The sequence below is a fragment of the Calonectris borealis genome, chromosome 2, assembly GCF_964195595.1.
Source record: "Calonectris borealis chromosome 2, bCalBor7.hap1.2, whole genome shotgun sequence".
NCBI lineage: Eukaryota > Metazoa > Chordata > Aves > Procellariiformes > Procellariidae > Calonectris > Calonectris borealis.
Genome location: NC_134313.1, coordinates 48,441,791 through 48,459,918, shown reverse-complemented (window position 1 = coordinate 48,459,918; position 18,128 = coordinate 48,441,791). Strand labels below are relative to the sequence as shown.

Sequence of the window (18,128 nt, the reverse complement as noted above, 5' to 3'; positions counted from 1 at the left end):
AACAGGACTAAGGAAACTTTGAAAGCTGGGCATAGTTGTCACTCTTCTCTGTGGAAAATGTATGCCAGAGCTTTTCTTTGGATGAGGACAAGGTAGTGACCTGGCACAAGGTACCTGCTTCATCCCCTCTTGGCATGCAAGAGAAAGAAGAAGCTGTAGGTGTTTGAAAGTGGAAGAGAAGAAAAAGGCACTTGGTTCCTAAAAAGACTTTTGAATGTCTGGTGAGACAAAAGCTAAGGGAACCACACATCTATGGTACAGACAAGCTATAGGTTTTCACAGGCATGGTGAGAAGATGTTAGGAGCAAATGCATCTCTCAAGTGATGGGCAGCAAGCAGTAAGAATTTGCAACAATATTCTCACATCCAAGAATAAGTGCCTTTAAAAAGATATCCAACAGATTTTTAAAAATAAATGTAGAGTGGCAAAATGGTGTTGCCTCCAGCCAACTTAAAATTATAAAATGTGACTCATATTTCATGATTTATGGACCACCCGCTTCTACTCTTATTGATGAAATTATTCATTAAAACAAAGCTCCAGCTAGATCAGCCTACTGGATTTACTCAATAATTTTGAGAAATGAGGTTTGGGTGTCTGCAGGAATTGGACTGGAAGTCCCTTTTTCCTGTTTAAAGAGAATAATATTTATAGCTTTAAATGCTATGTCAATTTAAATGTTATAATGTTTCACAATCATGTATTTAAACACAGAAATCTGTTTATTTACCCAAACAAAACAGAGGAAATGATTCCAGCCCTCAGGTTTTGAATTCTCGTTTAAATATGTGAACATCAGTCCACAACTTAGAGATGTTTGTGTATCTATGTACCTCCAAAATACTCATATTTCATAGGCTTTTTCACATTAATATTCACCAACAGTATCACAAAAGTTCTTTTTCTTTTACATAAATGTAAGCAACAGTAATTCTAGAAACACTAGAGAAAAAAAAGCATAGCAATGTCCACAGTTACAAGAAAAAGTGCACATTACTTGGTCACAATCACAGTCATTACTTGAAAAACTATATGTAACAAGTAGATATAAAATATCACTGATGCCTTAAACTCATTGTCAAAAACGGAATTACATAAAATTTTGTACATGAAATAAGGCAAATTTAGGAATGCACAAGAAACTTGTTATTCAACAAAAGCTAAACAACAGAACAGATAGTACAGTAAGCATAAACTAAAGTACTTTTTTCTATATACTTAAAAATAAGCCTGCCGTAGTGCACAAAGAAAACACCATTAATGTGTAATCAATATTATAAAATAAGAAATAGAGGGGTTGGGAAGAGTGGGGGAGGGGAGAGACGAGTTTTATTATAGTTGCAGCTGCATCCATTTACAGTTTTGTACAGGTTTTACCTAGGCCTGGGAATTACACAAATCATACCAGAAGTGTCAATGACCTTCCTCCGTAAGAATTTTGTTTAAATTAAGGAAAACAAAATAAACACACACAAGAGTGCAAATTTTCAGATTGTCACTTGCAACCTCTTAACATTCATCATCTACATCCAATCACAACTAGAGGGACTTGTATAGGACAGCAGCAGTGATCATGGAGTTAGATGAGCTCACCGTAAGAAATCAATTTATCTTCTTTTTCTTCTCAATGATATGTCTTTTTTAAAAAACCCTCAACTCTTTATTAATTGCTAATAAAGCTGCAATATATTACAGAATGGAGTTGAGAATGGTATGAATGCAGGAAATGCATGCTTCCTTTGGAAGGTATTCCATAGATGACAATTTACAGTACACGGGGGAAGAATTATCCAGCATCAAGAGTTACTCGTTGTAGAAAGATTATGAAGTTGGGGAGAAGGGCACAGTCAGGGGTTCAAGAGAGGAAGGGGGGACTTACAATAGCTCCTCAAAACATTTTCAGGACCAGTGAAAAAGTTTACCAAAGTAAAAATGAAAAATCTTGAATGAAAACAAAAATCTTTTGTTTTGTTTTTTATAAAAATTACATTTTTTTAAAATACAAGATCCTTTTAATTGCAATTGTGCCCTGTAGCAACAGGACATTTGGCAACGTTTTGCCATATACTGCAGCTTTAAGTCCAATGAGTCAGTATCACATTCCACTAATATTGCACTTGGATCTTGAACCATTTTTTTTTAAACCATCACAGCATCTTCTGTTTCCTCCACTGTTAGAACGAGTTAATTTCTAGCCACTTTTTCGATATTTATGCTGACACACTAAAACAAAAGCAATAGGCTGGACACAGTAAAGTACCTCAGAAATACCAGAGGTCGAAGTTCACTTGAAGCACCTTAACACATCACTTTATGGATCAAGAACAGTGTGGCATTATGGTAATTAACTCTCCTAAAAGACTGTGCAGTAACTGAAGTGTGTGCTCTGGGAAATCAAAATGTCATTAGTGGAAACTCTGAGATAAGACCAGGCCAGTGTGAAGGTCACATGACTCAGTTCTGCTGCAAAATAAGGTTTTCCAGTTCATCTGCAGAACGCAATAAAAATGCGGCTGATTCTCGATACCCTGCCACAAGCTGCCTCACTGCATTTATTTCAGTTGGACTCAGCTGGGGTCTAGAGCTTGAACTACTGGAGGATCCAGAGCTGGTTGCTAACTGCCTCTTCATACTGAGATCTGTTGGACCTGCAGATAACAAAGGAAAGGAAAAGAAGCTTCAGATCCGCTGCCAGAGATGTTTCACAGGTTTGTAGCTACAAATGCAGAGTAGCAAAATCTGCTCTCAGCTGAGTGCCAGCGAGCAGTAGCAGAAACAAGCAGTAACTGTTCAGTCACCAGTTGCCTTGACAGAACCACAGCGATTTATATTTATGTATGACAGACACCCTTTAAGTTCTACTTATGTAACACGAGGGGCAAATCCACTGCCAGCAGAAAATTAGCCTCTGGGGGATATCGCAACAGTGTAAGTCACTTGCACCCCAACACTGCCTTGGGATCTGATGCTGCTGAGCTGGCAGAAGGTTCATCTCCTGTGCCTCCCCCAGCTCCAGCTGCCATCGTAGCCTTCATGGCAATCCGCACACTTGCAGTTTTTATCACAGAATATCAAACTTATGTTCTCTAGGTATCTGTTTTCACATTTTATGCTTCAATCAGCATGCAGCCAGATTGTGAATCCCCTTACAGACGTAGATAAATGGTCATTCACTTGACTAGCCCTGATGCCATGTGATCCCTTATATAAATAGCTGGTCATGAATGAGATTAGGCTGGTGACAATCTGGCTGCTACAGTGAGGAGTACACTATCATCTGTGGGGGCTGCATACAGCTGGCAATATATTGCAAGGTTCTTGTAAGGCCTGAACACTGACAAGAGAATCTGCAGCAATCATCATGTTGCATTGGCAGCTTATGCCAATGTGCCTAGCACTTTTTATCAAATAACATCCTCAAGACCACGTACGCTGCATGCAGAAGACAGCACTCCTGAGGGCAGTCTGCAGGTTACTGCGATGGGCAAAACCATCTGCCATCATGAAGTTCGGCTTTGTGTGGAATTTCCCTGGTCGTTTGACCATAGTTATTAATTAGCTAAGATGTATGGTGCTTTGATGAGATGTTTGTGTTTTCCATTTAACACAATATATTTTTTCTTCCTGGAGTGTAAATTTGGACAGGTAGAATTAGACTGAGGACTTTTTTAAACATAGAAGGATACAGATGGCAAGTATACCTATCAAGCAGTTTATTATGTGTAAATCTGGAAAAATACTGCTCAGTCATTTTGACAGTGTAGCAAATCTATACCTCTGGCAGGCAGAAGATCAGACTAGCCTGATCTTAATGCTCTCCTGGAAATTGGGATCAAGTTATCCAAAGCAATGTATCTTGCTTTCCTATGAGAAAAATGTCACTGTTCAATTTCATCTGGACAATGTATGTCAATGCCAAGGCTTTCTCAGCATTGGCTCACTGGATGGACCTTGCTTCCTAAAAAGACTGGAATAATTTTTAAATTTAGCATATTCAGCTGTAGAATACAGAACGCACCAATTCATACTTTAGAGGTTCTCCTAAATAATCCAACCAGAATCACAAGATTCAATACCAGACTCGTTATCTTAAGCACTAATGGAAAGAGATATACTGATTTCCAGAAGCTGAAGTTCTGGTCATAAACCTTACTTATGTTTCTTTCTTTTATATTTATGCAGAGATACGAAGAACGTGGAGATCGCCATGTCCCCACGCTCACTGAAGTTAATGAAAATCTCCCCTTGAGCGAATGAAAGCAGAGCTGGGACTATGAAAAGAAACTACTCAAACAGAAAGAGTCCTATTAGATTTTATTTCCTACTACGCAACTTGCATGAACAGCACTTAGCCTTACAACTGTATTATCCAGTTTTACACAGGCATAAATGAACTGACTTTTAAATGACTTCCAGTGTACAAAGGATAAATAAAAGGACAATTAGCTCCGCGAATTTGTTTCAGTGTGACCGCACGCTGCAGGGAAACGATCACAGTGTGAAGAAGCTCAGAGGATATTTCTAAGTAAAATCTTAACCCAGTACAGAGAAGAAGGGTATACAAATCATAAAGCCAGCTGGACTGAATGGTTATAAGAAGCCATTAAAGACTTCTATATTTATTGAGGCGGTAGTGAAAAAGCTACCACTGACATATTGAGGGCATTGTGCTCCATATGAACCTACTTTAACTTTTATGTTCTTTCCTTGACTCTTATTCATGTCACAGCCAAAACCACACACACAATATGTGGCAGAACAGAGCTTCTGCGGCAGAGCACATCTTTTTCTGAAATGAAACTGAAGGGCTTTTCTCATTTGGTAATCCAGATTTTTAAGTGATTGAATAGTATATTAAGTTTATTTCACTCATAAGTAGAAAATACATAGAAATATTCTTGCTTACATCTCTGAGGTTTTCCTTACAAAAATCGATGACACAAAGTAAAAGCACTGCTCTGAAAGGAAAACACTGCTCTGAAAGGAGAAGACGTCCAGCATGCATAAATCAGTGCAACTCCTCACAAATCTATGGGGTCACAGTGATTTACAGAAACTGAAGATCTGGCCCTATATTCCTAGACGTCCAGATTAACTATCATGAGGAAAGTTTTTTAACTCTTCAGAGTATATATTTTTGAATCCCTGAAGGTACTAGAAATAAAGTTTTGTGCAAGTGCAAATCTGGAGTCTGCATACACAAGGAACCATCAGGACCCAGAACCTTTGGTCTGGGAGACTTCTGTTGTATACAGAATTCGTGTATACAAAGGAAATAAGAAATCTCAGATTTTAACTTACCCCAGCTACTTGAAACTACTTGATTTTTTTTATTTCTATATACTAGGAAAATAAGATTTTACTTCACTCCCCAACTCCTGCCGTGTACTTAACAAGTGACAGTGCTGTCCTCCTTCCCCTCAAAGAAAAGGCCCCTGAGAAAAAAGCAAAGAAATCCTCACACAGAGAAAAGTGTTCATGGCCATGGTTTCAGGACTGTGAGTACACCCATGCCTTTTCAGGAAGGGAAGCTGCATGTGCTGGCAGAGAGCTGAACAGAAAGAGAACAAGCCATGCTTGATGCGGGGATAAGGATTTTAGTTCTTCTTTTAATTATGTTATGTGACCCCTACATCTCACCTGCAAAGCTTGCCTGTGACAGCCCAAGCTTTATATCTGGGAGAATACCTCACTCAGAGACTAGCCACAGGATGTATTATATTGGTCTCAGCTTTTAATAGCTAAATAGCTATGATAGACACTCACTGGCAGTATTACTTATTCTTAAAGGTTGTCCAGGCTGCTGTTTGCTAAAAATGCTATAACTTATTCATAGCTTCATCAGTCATACCTGGTCGTTCAGAAAATAAAGAATAAATGCATCTTATTCCTATAGTGTAGATTTTTCCTGTGTAATTTTATGAAATTACTATTGAAACATGGGAACCTAAATCTTACTCATAAATATCCACCACATTTCTTTAACCAGGCAAATCACAGATATTCTGAAGGCTTAAAATAGCTGGTTAAGGTAGACACTTCATGTACCTGTATCTCCAGAAGCCATCACTACAGATGACTAAATCTGGAGAAAGCTGAGCAGCTTCACCACCATTTCTTTTAATAACTATCCTTACTTTAAATAGAACTATTTCCTTAGTGTACTTAGCATTATTTATTATGCTGCCAGTCTTCACAGGAACAAGGAAGTGTATCATTATACAGAGGGAAATCTGAATATTTTTGCAATGAATTTTGCAGTGTCAGGTTCCTCCAAGGTGATACTGCACATTTTAGCATACTGCTTCCTATCCTGGAGTATTTCAGGACAATTAAAAATCTTGACTGCAAACATTATCAGGTTCCACAATGTCTGTGTGTGCAAGCAAAGATTAAGCATATATTGCAGAGATGAAGACAGGATATTTATTTTCATTTATTTATTTCTCTTAGTGCATACTACTATAACTCACAATTGTCACCTCCCATGTTTTTATAACAGCACAACATTCTCTTAAGCAGTGGGGTAAACAAATTGCTGAGACAGATCCTTTCTTTTATAGTCTTTCAGAAGACTGAAGTATTGTTCCTCTACCTCTTCCTGAGGCCACCTGATTGACACTTTAATGTGGGAATATTTTCAATTTACCACCTCAGTCCAGTTACTTAGACCTAATTTCCCCTGTGAGGTGAAACTGTTCTTGTTGGAACCACATCAAGCTGAATATGAGAACTCTGAAAACCCACTCTTCATGTGCTAGACAATCATTTATCAAATTAGCTGGTAGGAATATCTGCCATTAAACACTCTGTGGGACAAATGCCTTTTCTGTAAATTGCAAGACTTAAATGGAACTAGTTATTGCCTCATGCACTACTCATTAGCAACACGATTTATATCAAATTCCAAAATATGGGTCAGATGTAGATGTGCTGTTACTGATTGCTTAGAAATTATCAACTGTCTCGGCAAAAATCCCTTAAGAACTGTATGCTGTCACTGGGTAGCTACCAATCTTATAATTAACAACTACTGAAAGAATAATAAATATGTCAATGACTCTTAAAATGGTTATCACTATTGCAGATAATAATTTAGAATAACAAAAATAATTTTTAAAAGCTATATGTACTTAAGCATCTATGCTTCCACGTTTTCATTAATAGTTAAGCAACCTTTTTCATCAGTGAAGATGTAAAAAGCAATGGCACTTATTTATAGAAAAATACATTTGCCCATGCTTTGAAATCTCTCTTGTGTATCTTTTCTGCTGAACCTATTCTCCTTTCCCTTTTTTTTCCCCGTGAGTGGCTTTAGAAATATGTACTAGAACCTCACATACTCCAATAAAACTAAATAGAAACAACTATCAAAGTATGCTACTTTTCCCAAATCAGATTATTGCAAGAATGTTTTATTGTGATATTATGCATCTGTCAATGCTTCTTTTCCTCCTGCCTTCAAACAGAGAGCAGATGTGCCTAAAACTATTGTTTCAAGTGCCAGGAGATCTCAGATCAAGAAAACAGGGACTAATGAATTGGACCTTTTAAGATTCTTTCTCCCTTCTATACCTTTCCCTCTGGAAAACATACCTTCAGCTAATTTAGATAGCAGAAAAAACTGCTGTGTTGCCTGAGGAAAGAGATTGGAAAATGCCTATAGCCGCTGAACATCATACATTTTCAACAATCAGCAAACACACTGGTTTGTGATGAAATTATTATGTGAGGTCCTCCAGTGATGTTTCCTATCCACCATAGGAGATTAATTATGTGACATACACCTGTCTTGCCTTAATGGCTGTCTCCTGAGCTTTGTGCAAAGGTAGAAAAATAGGATAAAGCCTATATATCCACAGATATTCCACCTCCATTACTATGGTGGGAGCAGACTAATACTTGCATATGCCATGTATCTGATAATTTGAAGAGGGGGAGGAAGGGGGAAGAGGAATGTGGGGATGATCTTAATATAGAATTCAGCCAGCACTTCCCAGCAAGAAATTCCCACCTTTGCCATGACGTAGGTCAAACCATTTAACTTTTCACAACCCCACATTTTGCCTTTTTTAAATGGGACTAAGCACACTCTCCCAGGTTCCTAACTCTATCACTCTTGTTCTGTGTCTCTTCATGCCCCAGGCTCCAGCTGCGTTAGAGACAAGCTGTTTTGCCTTTCCTCTCTCTCTCCACTTTGATGTCATCAAGGTAGCACTAAGAACACAGAAGACTGTGCAACAGTAGAGGTATAAAGAAGAGCCGGAGAGAGCAATGACAGCAAAAATCCCATTCAATCCCTACATCATGGCCAGCCGTGCTGCGGGTAACCCAGTCAGCACTTTAAGAATTAGCTACATACTGGATATTCTCAGCTGGACCTTTTTTTTTTCCTAGTTTATTGCCAAGAAGCCTCTAATGATCATGCTAATGCCAAGGTTTTACAGAAGGTTACAATTTAACCAAATTTGAGGGTGTGGAAATGAGGCACCCTCCCTACTGTCACTTGCGAAAGTAGACAAGAGTGCTCAGCCCTCCTCTCCCTGCCCCAGAGCAGCACGGCCATGCTGATCGCTGGGGCTCAGCAGCATCAGCTCCGCGAGCTTCCCTCAGCTACCCCGTCATCTTCAGCAGGGCTGCACTGCCTGAAGGACCAGGAGGCAGAAGGACCAGGAAGGCTGATTTGCACGTGGTAAAGAGGCCTGGCTAAAGCGGGGAACGGCTGGGAGAGCGCAGCCCTTCTGGGCCTCTGGAAGGGAGCAGCAGGGAGAGGTGAGCGGTGTGGTGGGGGTCTGGCAGCTACCGGCTGGACCATGGGGCCACCGGTCATGGTCTTCAGACCCGCCTGCGGGAGAGGAGGCTGAAAGAGAAGCCTGCCAGGGCTCAGGATTTGCTTGCTTCCACGTATTTGGATTCAGCGGGAGGACTCACCTGAGCTGGAAGGGGACTGGACGTTTGTGGTGCCTGGGATGCAGTGCTGAGTTGTGGCTGTGGTGGAGGTAGGCTGCAGATCTGTGTAGAGAAACGGAGACACAACAGCTGCTTTGTCTTACCATCACACGAGGGCATGTCCTGCCACCGAGTCTGAAACACCCTCTCTTTTTACACACACAGAGGGAAATGACTGACATTTCTGCCTAGAAAACCAGGCAACAATGCAGAAGAAACAGCCCCAAATCACCTCCAGGAAACCCAGCAATGGCAGAAACCCCCTCCACACCTCTGAGGGAAAATGGACTTCAGGAAATGAAGTGGCTGTGGAGAGCAAGGCTCCGACAAGCCCGTCCTGGCTTCAGAGAGTGCTGACAGCTGACAGTCATTGGGAGAGGGCAGACGGCGACCCACTGGACAGAAACATGTGGGAAGACTGGGCAATCCCACTCTGTCAGAAGAAGCTCAGCCAGCATGCAGGGATTTCAATAGAGATTTGCTCCCAACAGAGCAGCCTGTCTCCCTGTCCTCACCCTCCTGCCCTCAAGCTGGGCATCCCTCCAAGCTCAGTCCAGGTGTGATGGAGCACGGCCAGCTGAAGCCTTTGTGGCTGGCTAGGAGCTGGTAGGCAAATTTTGTTTACACCCACTGGGCTACCCCATCTTGGAGATACTCCATTCCGTTCTGTAGAATTTAAAAAAGAGCTATGGAAAATTATTAGCCTTAAAAAAGAGCTATGGAAATCCACCCTTCTCAAAGAGCAGCTCTCGTTTAACATCTACAAGAATCAAGGACAACGTGCCCAAAGGCTTCTCCCCAGCCCATGCACAGGCTGACAGAGGCTCTGTCAACCCACAGATTGCTTGGTGATAGGATGAAGCTTTCCAGCCGAGCTGGCTTGGCCTAAAGGGTTTAAAAGCAGGGGAAAAAGAGACCTTGGTGCTGTAAGCCCAAGCCTTTTCCTGCTGTACTTTTTTCCTGTCCACAATAAAGGAGGGATCACTGTACAAGCTGTTGCGTTCTGCTCACTCATATTGAGCAGTTGCATGAAGGTTTGCCCCACAGAGTTGTGTAAGGAGCTAATTATGGTTCTGTAATTATTAGCCATGTGGAAGGACAGGCTGAGGAGGGAAGCACTGCAACAGCAGGCACAGAGAGGTCCCTGAGCCAGAGCCACCAAACAGTTGGGTAAGCCCATAGCTAAGTCTGCAAGATGGGATCTGAGTAGGGGTGAACTTTATGGGAGAGGAAATAACCAAATTAAATGAGTCACAGCATACATAATACACGCATCAGTTGGACTACTAGATAGGAGATCTAATTGGACATAGTCATTATACTACGGTAGGGGAAGGTCCAGAAATAGATATTCAAGCAGTGCGTTTTAGCTAGCTTTTGCAACTTCTCCTTTTTTCTGTTTTAGCAGATACACAAAAACAGATTGTATTTGTTTATACACACATCCTGACTGAGGTGTATATTTATTTTTACACTAGGAGAACATTTGTAAACATGACGAGAACATTCGATGAGTTACTAAATTGAAAAGGAAATGCATTCTTAAATTACTTCTTAGGTCCTGAAAACAATTTGCAAGCAAATATCCTGTTCTCCAGAAAGAGAACTCATTAACCATCGTAACAGCCTTGCATATGTTTGGAACAAGAGTCCTTGAAACAGAATAACGATTGCAAACAACTGTCCTGTGAGGCCTGTAGGAGGGCAATGGTTACCTCTCTCAACTGCAACTCCATCCACTCCTCTTAGTCTACAAATGAAAAAGCAAACATCCATGGACATATCAGAGAGGAATGACAGATCCCAAAGAACTGGCCTCCAAGTTCTCCCATTTCTCCTGTAGGGAAACCAGCTAATGGAGCCAGAGCACTTTACCCTCAATAGCCAAGAGATAATTAGGTTGGCTACTGATTGCTTTTGTGTCAATGAAACTAAGAAATTGATGGAGTTGCCTTTCCACAACTTTCCAATGATCTTCTTGAAATGGCAGGTGGGTCACAAATCAGCAGCCAGCTAGACTGTTAGTATCAACAACTGGTTTCCAAGTGCGGGCACAGAAACTTTTGGTTTGTGGAGCTTATGTGCTTTGGATCCTGTAGGATCCCCGTGGAGAAGACGGACACCTTTGCACAATGCTCCAACTATGAACAACCATCTGGGAGAGGTGCAATGGTTTGCTAGTCTTTCAAAGTAAGAGGACATACAGACAAAATTTTCCAGTGCAAGTAGGGAAAGGCAAGGAAGAAGAAATGTTTGAGCATATGTCAGCATGCAAACTGTAAGCATCCACTGGTCCTTTCACCCCAGCGATGCTACACACGGAAATGCAGTGCACTGCACAGTTCCCTGGCTGCATTAGCTGCGCAGCATAATAACCACTGTTTGTCCTGCAAAACCCATCTTGAGCTTTAATTGTGAAAAAACACTGGAGTCCTCTATGTTAAAGGTACAAAGAAAATGTTGCTTCTAATCAGAAAGCAACACTAATTTATGATGTTGAATTTGTACCTCATTTTTTAAAATTGCATGCTGAAGTGACATAGAATACTTTTGCCTAAATCCCACACTTCAGTGAAAAATGGGAGTTATGAAAATGTATCCTATTACAAGAGGTTTGAAGGGAAGAACAAGTACACAAACAGTTGCAATTCCTCACAGTTTAAGGTTATGTAAAACAGGACAATTCTAATGGCTTCTGCTGACAAATAACACATGGGGAGCTTAATCCTACTCTTAGTTGGGTGAAAGTGCAAATGCCAACTGTTTTCAGTGGGAACTGGCTCGGATCTTCTCTGGCCACAATGTAAAAGACAATTTTAAAGTTCTTGTGCATTTTCCCAAGAAACCAGATTTCCACAGCCTGTCTTACTCTTATGAAAATATTTGATCAGAGATCATATTCAGTACCTCAGATGTGTTTTTCATGCATATGGAAACAATTGTAATCATCGTTCACTCTCTTTAAGTCAAAGTCTTTTGACAACTAAAGTATTATCTTTTTAAAGCCTTTTGAAAACTTAATGCAAATCATTCACAGACCTCTGAGGATTTTGGGGGTGGGGGCTGAGTAAGCAGACATGACTGAAGGTCACCAGGACACCACATACCAATAACTCCTTGCAGGCTGCAGCCCTGATTGCGTTTTGAAAATTGCTTAGCGTGTTGAATATAGAGGCTGCAGCTGAACAATTACCATCTTGCCTAAGTCAGCCCATGTACCTGAAGCAGCATGCTCCTCAGCCAGAGAGGCATCAGCCAGGACAAAAACCCAGGGATTTCTCCATCCTCTGAAACATTTTTTAAATACCATTCTTGGAGGCAAGAGACCTTCAGTCTTCCAGAGTAATCACTTTTCTCTGACAGACAGACAATACCCTTGTTACCAGCATGGGCAAACCGTTTCCTTTGCTCTGAATTTGTAATAAGTTAATATGGGGGACTATTTAAAACAAATAATAAAATTAACCTACATTTGTTTGTTACAGATGCTTGCTAATGTAAGAAGAAAGAAATGTTGTCTAAACAAATGACACCACAGTTTGTTTCAGAGGGGCATACAATCATATGGTGACACACAATTACCTGCAACATTTATAGTTTAGAGTACAGATAGATGTGCTGATTTCTCTTTTATCACTTGCTATGTCAGATCCTTATCTGCAGTAAATTAAAGTAGCTAGAGAGACCATTTGAGAAAACTAGGTCAATTAATTTCTGTTATAAAGTATGGAGTTCAGTGTTTTCAAACTCCAGCCACAAAGATACTGATGGCCTCATTTTGTGATCAGTATAGGAGAGGACAACAATGACAGGGTAGGTCCTCATAAAGTCATGCAAATTGACTGAAAATCTCATTTTCATTTTTTTACTCAGCTTTGTTGGAGACTTCAGGTTCAGTCTCGCCCTATTGTGAATTAGTCCCTTGAAACTGAAAGGAGACTAGCATGCAGCGAGCAAGTATTTTGCTCAGCAGTAGCTGTTTGCGGGATTGTGTTCCTGCTCATTATCTGATAATAGCCTATGGATATTGAACCCCTTGGACTAGCTTTCTGTACAGCAGGAGGAAACATACACATGAGCACATATACACACAGGCACATTTTGTAAGGGAACTCACCACTGCTAGAAGCATCGTTGAGATTTAGCAGCCCACCTCCGAGCCCTCTGTAACTATGGTAACTGTAGGTCCCATTTCCATTGATGTACAACACCTCCTGTGTGCTGGAAACAGCTGATGTTGAGTAAGTGACCTGGGCTGTCTCCTGTTTGTACTGTTTGTCAGCTGGAGCAGCCTCATCCTGCAAAAACAAGGAAAGGTTTTGAATTATTGTTACATTTTACCTCCACATCTATTGCTTTTAGAAAAGTATAATACATGTTAAATAAGCACAGATGTGTTTCTGATTGACCAAATATCAGCTGAAAAGAAACAATGGAAATAAGCAAGAATACAGGTTTCCTACAAATCTGAGAATATGCATTTGTTTGTGCTCCACAAGCTAACCATACTGTTTTTCAAAGGAGAAGATGCATCTTCTCACCCTGAAGAGCTCACAGTCACCTGCAAAACCCAACTCTGACCAGAATTAGCATGGGAAAGGATAGAAAAAAGCCATTACTTTCTGAGTACGAGTGACTCTTCTGAGCCAGAGAATCATATCTTTCTTGATAAGACAAACCAATACAGAATGCACCAACTACTTCTTTTGATGTATCAGCCTCAGAAATGACAGAACGAATAGACGAACAGAATAAAACAACATTTCCTACGTTTGCAGAGGGCTGAGTGAGTGTCCGTCCACACAGGGGCCAAGTGGTAGAGATGCCTCTACAAATGTGACCTGAAAGCATTTGTAATCTGTATATGAGCAGTGACAGTTTGTAGACCATAAGTACCCCTCAATGCTCCCTGTTTGCTTCTAAGATGCTCGCATAATATTGAACAAGATTTAGCACCACAGCCCTCCAACTTTCCCCTAAAGGAGATTGTGTTTCAGGTGAAAGGGTATTTTTCCCCTGCACTTACCATAGCTACTGCTTAGAGCACCTCACCTCCGCTCATGATCACAGAATGCCCCTGCGGCGACTTTAGTAATGATACAGGTGAAAAAAGAAAAGCATTAAGAGAAGATCTAATGTGTTTTAGTAGTTGGAAACAAGGAAAACTATCAGTGTGTGACTGCTCAGCCCACCACAGGGAGACCTGAGTGCCAGAATTTCTGATTTAGTCTGCAAATGTATTTGAACTTCTTTTTTGTTTCTTTTAACTTGTAGCCTTTTTTATAGGCCTGATTTTATACTCTTATCTGATGAAAATATATGTGTCAGTGATTTCAAATAAAATGGATCTATGGAAGATCAGTATTTAAAAAAATAGAGGTGAGAATGTTTGCAGGCATTTTCAGAGTAGTTAACTCAAAAATGATCTGTTAGAATTGTCTCCCCTTTGTGTAAGATTTTGTCCATTTTATGCCTCTCTCTTCTGCACAACCCTTTTATGGCTGCTAAATATACCAAACTTATTAAGAATGCCATAAAATATCTCAAACCTTTTTTACAGTTTTTACTTAAAAATAAGAATGTATATACCAGCACACAGGGATCAAATAGTTCAAACAGTGTCCAGTCTCTGTGTTGAGGCAAAAAGGGTTCTGAAGTAGCTTTCCTGTCTGCATTAGGAACAATCGTCACTTCCACCTCTCAGACCACTTCCACACTACCAACTTTTCTGAGATGAAGATATCCCTGTCTTGTAGATATTTATTGGTGAAAGAGAGTTGGGCACAACTGAGATAAGTCAGGAGAAGGTGCATATATTATTAACAGAAATTTTAAAATTTAATATAGAACACTGAACCATCAGATAATTAATTCCATAAACAATCAGAATGGGCACTAACAGGAGCTGAGGCAAAGCTTTGCATTTTTAAGAGAGTTGGCCAAACTGGTCTTCTATGCATTTTCTTAAGTAATAATAGGCTTAAACAAAGGGCCAAAATTGCAATGTATTTTTGCCAGAAATTCAACTTTAATATCATTTACCTTTTATCTCCAAAGGTCATTGCTGTCTCTTATAAGAGAAAATTATTTTCTCTGAGAAAATATTCATAAGCTATACAGTAAAGTTCTATCTTGGCAATAAAGCTTAACTCATTGTCCAAATCTTTAACACTCTCGAGGCTGAGATGCTCTGTACCCTTATGTCTAAAACTAGCTGATACTTCCTGCCACAGACTCACTCAGAACCTCATTTTACTCTCACGAAGATCAGTAAGGGATCTTCTGCAGATTTATCAAGGACTGGACTGTGTTCAAGGGGTGCAGTGCAAAGGGGACTAACTCCTATAGCTGAGCAGAGTATCTCAGGGCCTGTCTCCTTATCCTGACTGTCTGGGAGCCACAAATTTGCTCTCCTGAATTTACATGTCCTCCAGATCCCCTCTAGTCAGTGCACTGAAAACCTAACAGTGAGTTTCTTGCAGAGCTGATGCACTGAGCTTCTAGTAGAGCACAGCAAGCAGAGCCTGGCCGGAGGGCACTGCAAGGGCACTTGGTGCACCTTGGTGCGTACCAGCCCACGTGTTAGAGCACATGGCCAAAAAGCTGGAGACTGAGAACTGGCTTCTTGTTGCAATACACAGTGAAGAGGCAGAAAATTTGGGATGCAAGGTCTTTGCTAGTTGTGATGAGGAGGGGACCTGAACTCAGAGCTGCCATCTCCTAGCAACCAGGCTCAAAGCAAAACTGTGGTGGGATTCGTAGCTGAAGCCGTGCCACTGTGTGGAAAGAAATGCACAATTCATAGGGCTACAGAGATAGCAAACAAAAAGGGAGCATGACTCAGTTCCCTTTCAGAGAAGTGCTGCCCTGGGAGGCTTCCAGCGCTGCTCCCTTCCAGCTACATCCTAACACAAAACTCACAAGCTGCTCTGAGGTCGGGAATCCAAGGCTAGGGCTGCACTGCCAAAAGAGGACCTTTGTATCGAACTAATCGCAGCCCTGTGCAACACCGTGGTGTGCCACGGGCTGGGGCCTGAGGCGTAGCCCAGGTGTCCTGGTGGGGAAGGCACTCCTCAGAGGGGTGAAAGGGGTTGAGGAGGATGCTGAGCCCAGGACTCCTGGTTCTGCATATGAGCACTAATCTCTCGGCCACTATACAAAAGGTGGCTTCCTCTAAATATTACATATGTTTTTAAAGAGCAGACCAATCACCTGTACCTAAATAATGAATAAGTTGCCATACATTTCAGATCTGAAATCTGGGTCTCATCTAAGTGCTTAGCTCAGTGCTTCAGGATGACTGAATGCAGAAGCAGGGCAGGATTTTTGGTGAGCATTTTCTGAGCAGGCTCAGGTGTCAGCCCTACTGATGATAGGATTATGAACCATTAGCCTGGTTCAGGGGTTAGGTGTTACCTCTCATACATTCCCCTGGGATTTAAGCATTTTTCAGGAATGTTTTGTACTTCAAAAGGCAAACTGTGTCCTTTTTCCTTGCAGCCACACCAAGGATAAAGAAGCCAGGCTCTCTTTTTCTTGGGGAGACAGAACATGAATATCATATTCACTTTTGTATAGCTGAGATTTATTCTGCACAGATTCATTCTCTTCTTTCTTTTCATCTTAATTACCTTTGCTTTTAAACTAATGTAGAAATTAAACAAACATAGTGTTGTTCCAGAACTGAGATTTTTTTAATATTCTATGTTAGTCTTTCAGCACTTCTTGTTTCCCCCTATATTATGTTTACACTGGAAAGGCTTAATAATTTATTTACAATGTTATTTTAAAAAATATTTTAATTTCATAATAATCAGTAACAATTAACTAACCATTTATTAATATGTTTGACCTAACTATCTGCAACACACGCTGTTGTAATTCGTAACAAATTTATAAAACCTGTGAAGTATTAACCAACAATTTTTAAACCATTTATGATTTACCTTTAATAAAAAGTATGAACAAGATGTGGATAAAACATTTGTCCATCTAGAATCTGACTTATACCATCTTCATTTTGTATATGGCAATAGAACTAAGTCATCCTTCTAACAATATTTCTCTTCTGAATTTATTTTGGAGCAGAAGTAATTTAAGTCTTGAGCATATCATCTGGAAAACGATGGAAATCACAGAAATGCAAAAATACCTTTTAGGTACAAAAGCATGCTAAAATACAAAGTTATGTGTTCACTTGAAAAAGCGGAAGCATGAAGTACGTACTGTGATCCTCAACTTGGTATACATCAGAGATATCTATGCCTCTGTTTTATGTCCAGGTCTGTACTAAGAGAACACAATTTTTTCCTTAAAAGAGCAGATAGATGCAATTTATTTTATTTTTAGTCATGGAAGCAATTAAGTAACCTTCTAAGGACAGTAGATACTAAGAAAAGATTTCATGAACTATTGCGTAACATGTATGTTGAAGAAACCTGCTCTGCTCTGACTGATACTCTGAGCAGCTAATGAATAGTTTAAAAGGAAATACTATCCACAGCAACACAGATACTAGTGCAAAGTGTCACGACTGTGGTACAAAGAGCGAGGCTCACCAGCAGTATCCCAGCCTCCTGTTCCCCATGCCAGCAGAGGCACAGCATACACATTTCTTCTTCTGTCCTTTGTGGAAGCAACCCTAACAATACCATTGCTCCTTTCTGTTCCCCATCTCCTTCACCAAAATCATACAAAAAAGTAATAGCTTGTTAAAATAAAAAGCCCTGGCAAATCTGTGCTACATTGAGTTTTGATCCCATATATACACAAGTATCAGAAATTCTGTGTGTTCCCATTAAGAGAGAACGGTGCTATTGCCTTGGCTCATGTAAATGTAAATCCCAAAAGGGAGTGTGTATGCAGACCAATTCACATGGGCAATGCTAGTTGACCACAAAGCTAACAAAACTTCTGCAACAAGAATATAAATAGTAATGTTCCAAAAATGGTAAAGATGGAGACATGTTCAGCTACTGATTTCATGAAATGCAGTGTCTACCAGACTGACAAATTAACTGCCCCTATGTCAAGGTGATTTTTTCCCACTCAATGAGAAATGAGACAAAAAGGCAAACACATTTTTGCCTCAAGTTTCTTGATACTTTCTTTTTTAATATGTTAAACTGAAAAATGTGGATTGCTTGTTGTTCTTGTCAATAAAAACTTCTCTTAGAAT

General features: G+C 40.3%; 1 protein-coding gene across 2 annotated transcripts in view; it reads right to left on the bottom strand.

Moving 5' to 3' along the window:
• Positions 1–707: 707 nt before the first annotated feature.
• The window catches only part of NOL4 (nucleolar protein 4), a 199,280-nt gene continuing 181,859 nt past the window's right edge, over positions 708–18,128 (bottom strand). Inside the window, exons 10-12 of one of the 2 annotated variants that reach the window (XM_075141908.1) lie at positions 13,068–13,248; positions 8,933–9,013; positions 708–2,649 (exon numbers count right to left, since the gene is read on the bottom strand). In XM_075141908.1, the coding sequence (XP_074998009.1) occupies positions 2,456–2,649; positions 8,933–9,013; positions 13,068–13,248 (456 nt within the window). In that variant the 3' untranslated portion in view covers positions 708–2,455. The remainder of the gene's footprint in view (positions 2,650–8,932; positions 9,014–13,067; positions 13,249–18,128) is intronic. The other variant, XM_075141910.1, reaches the window with a different exon arrangement.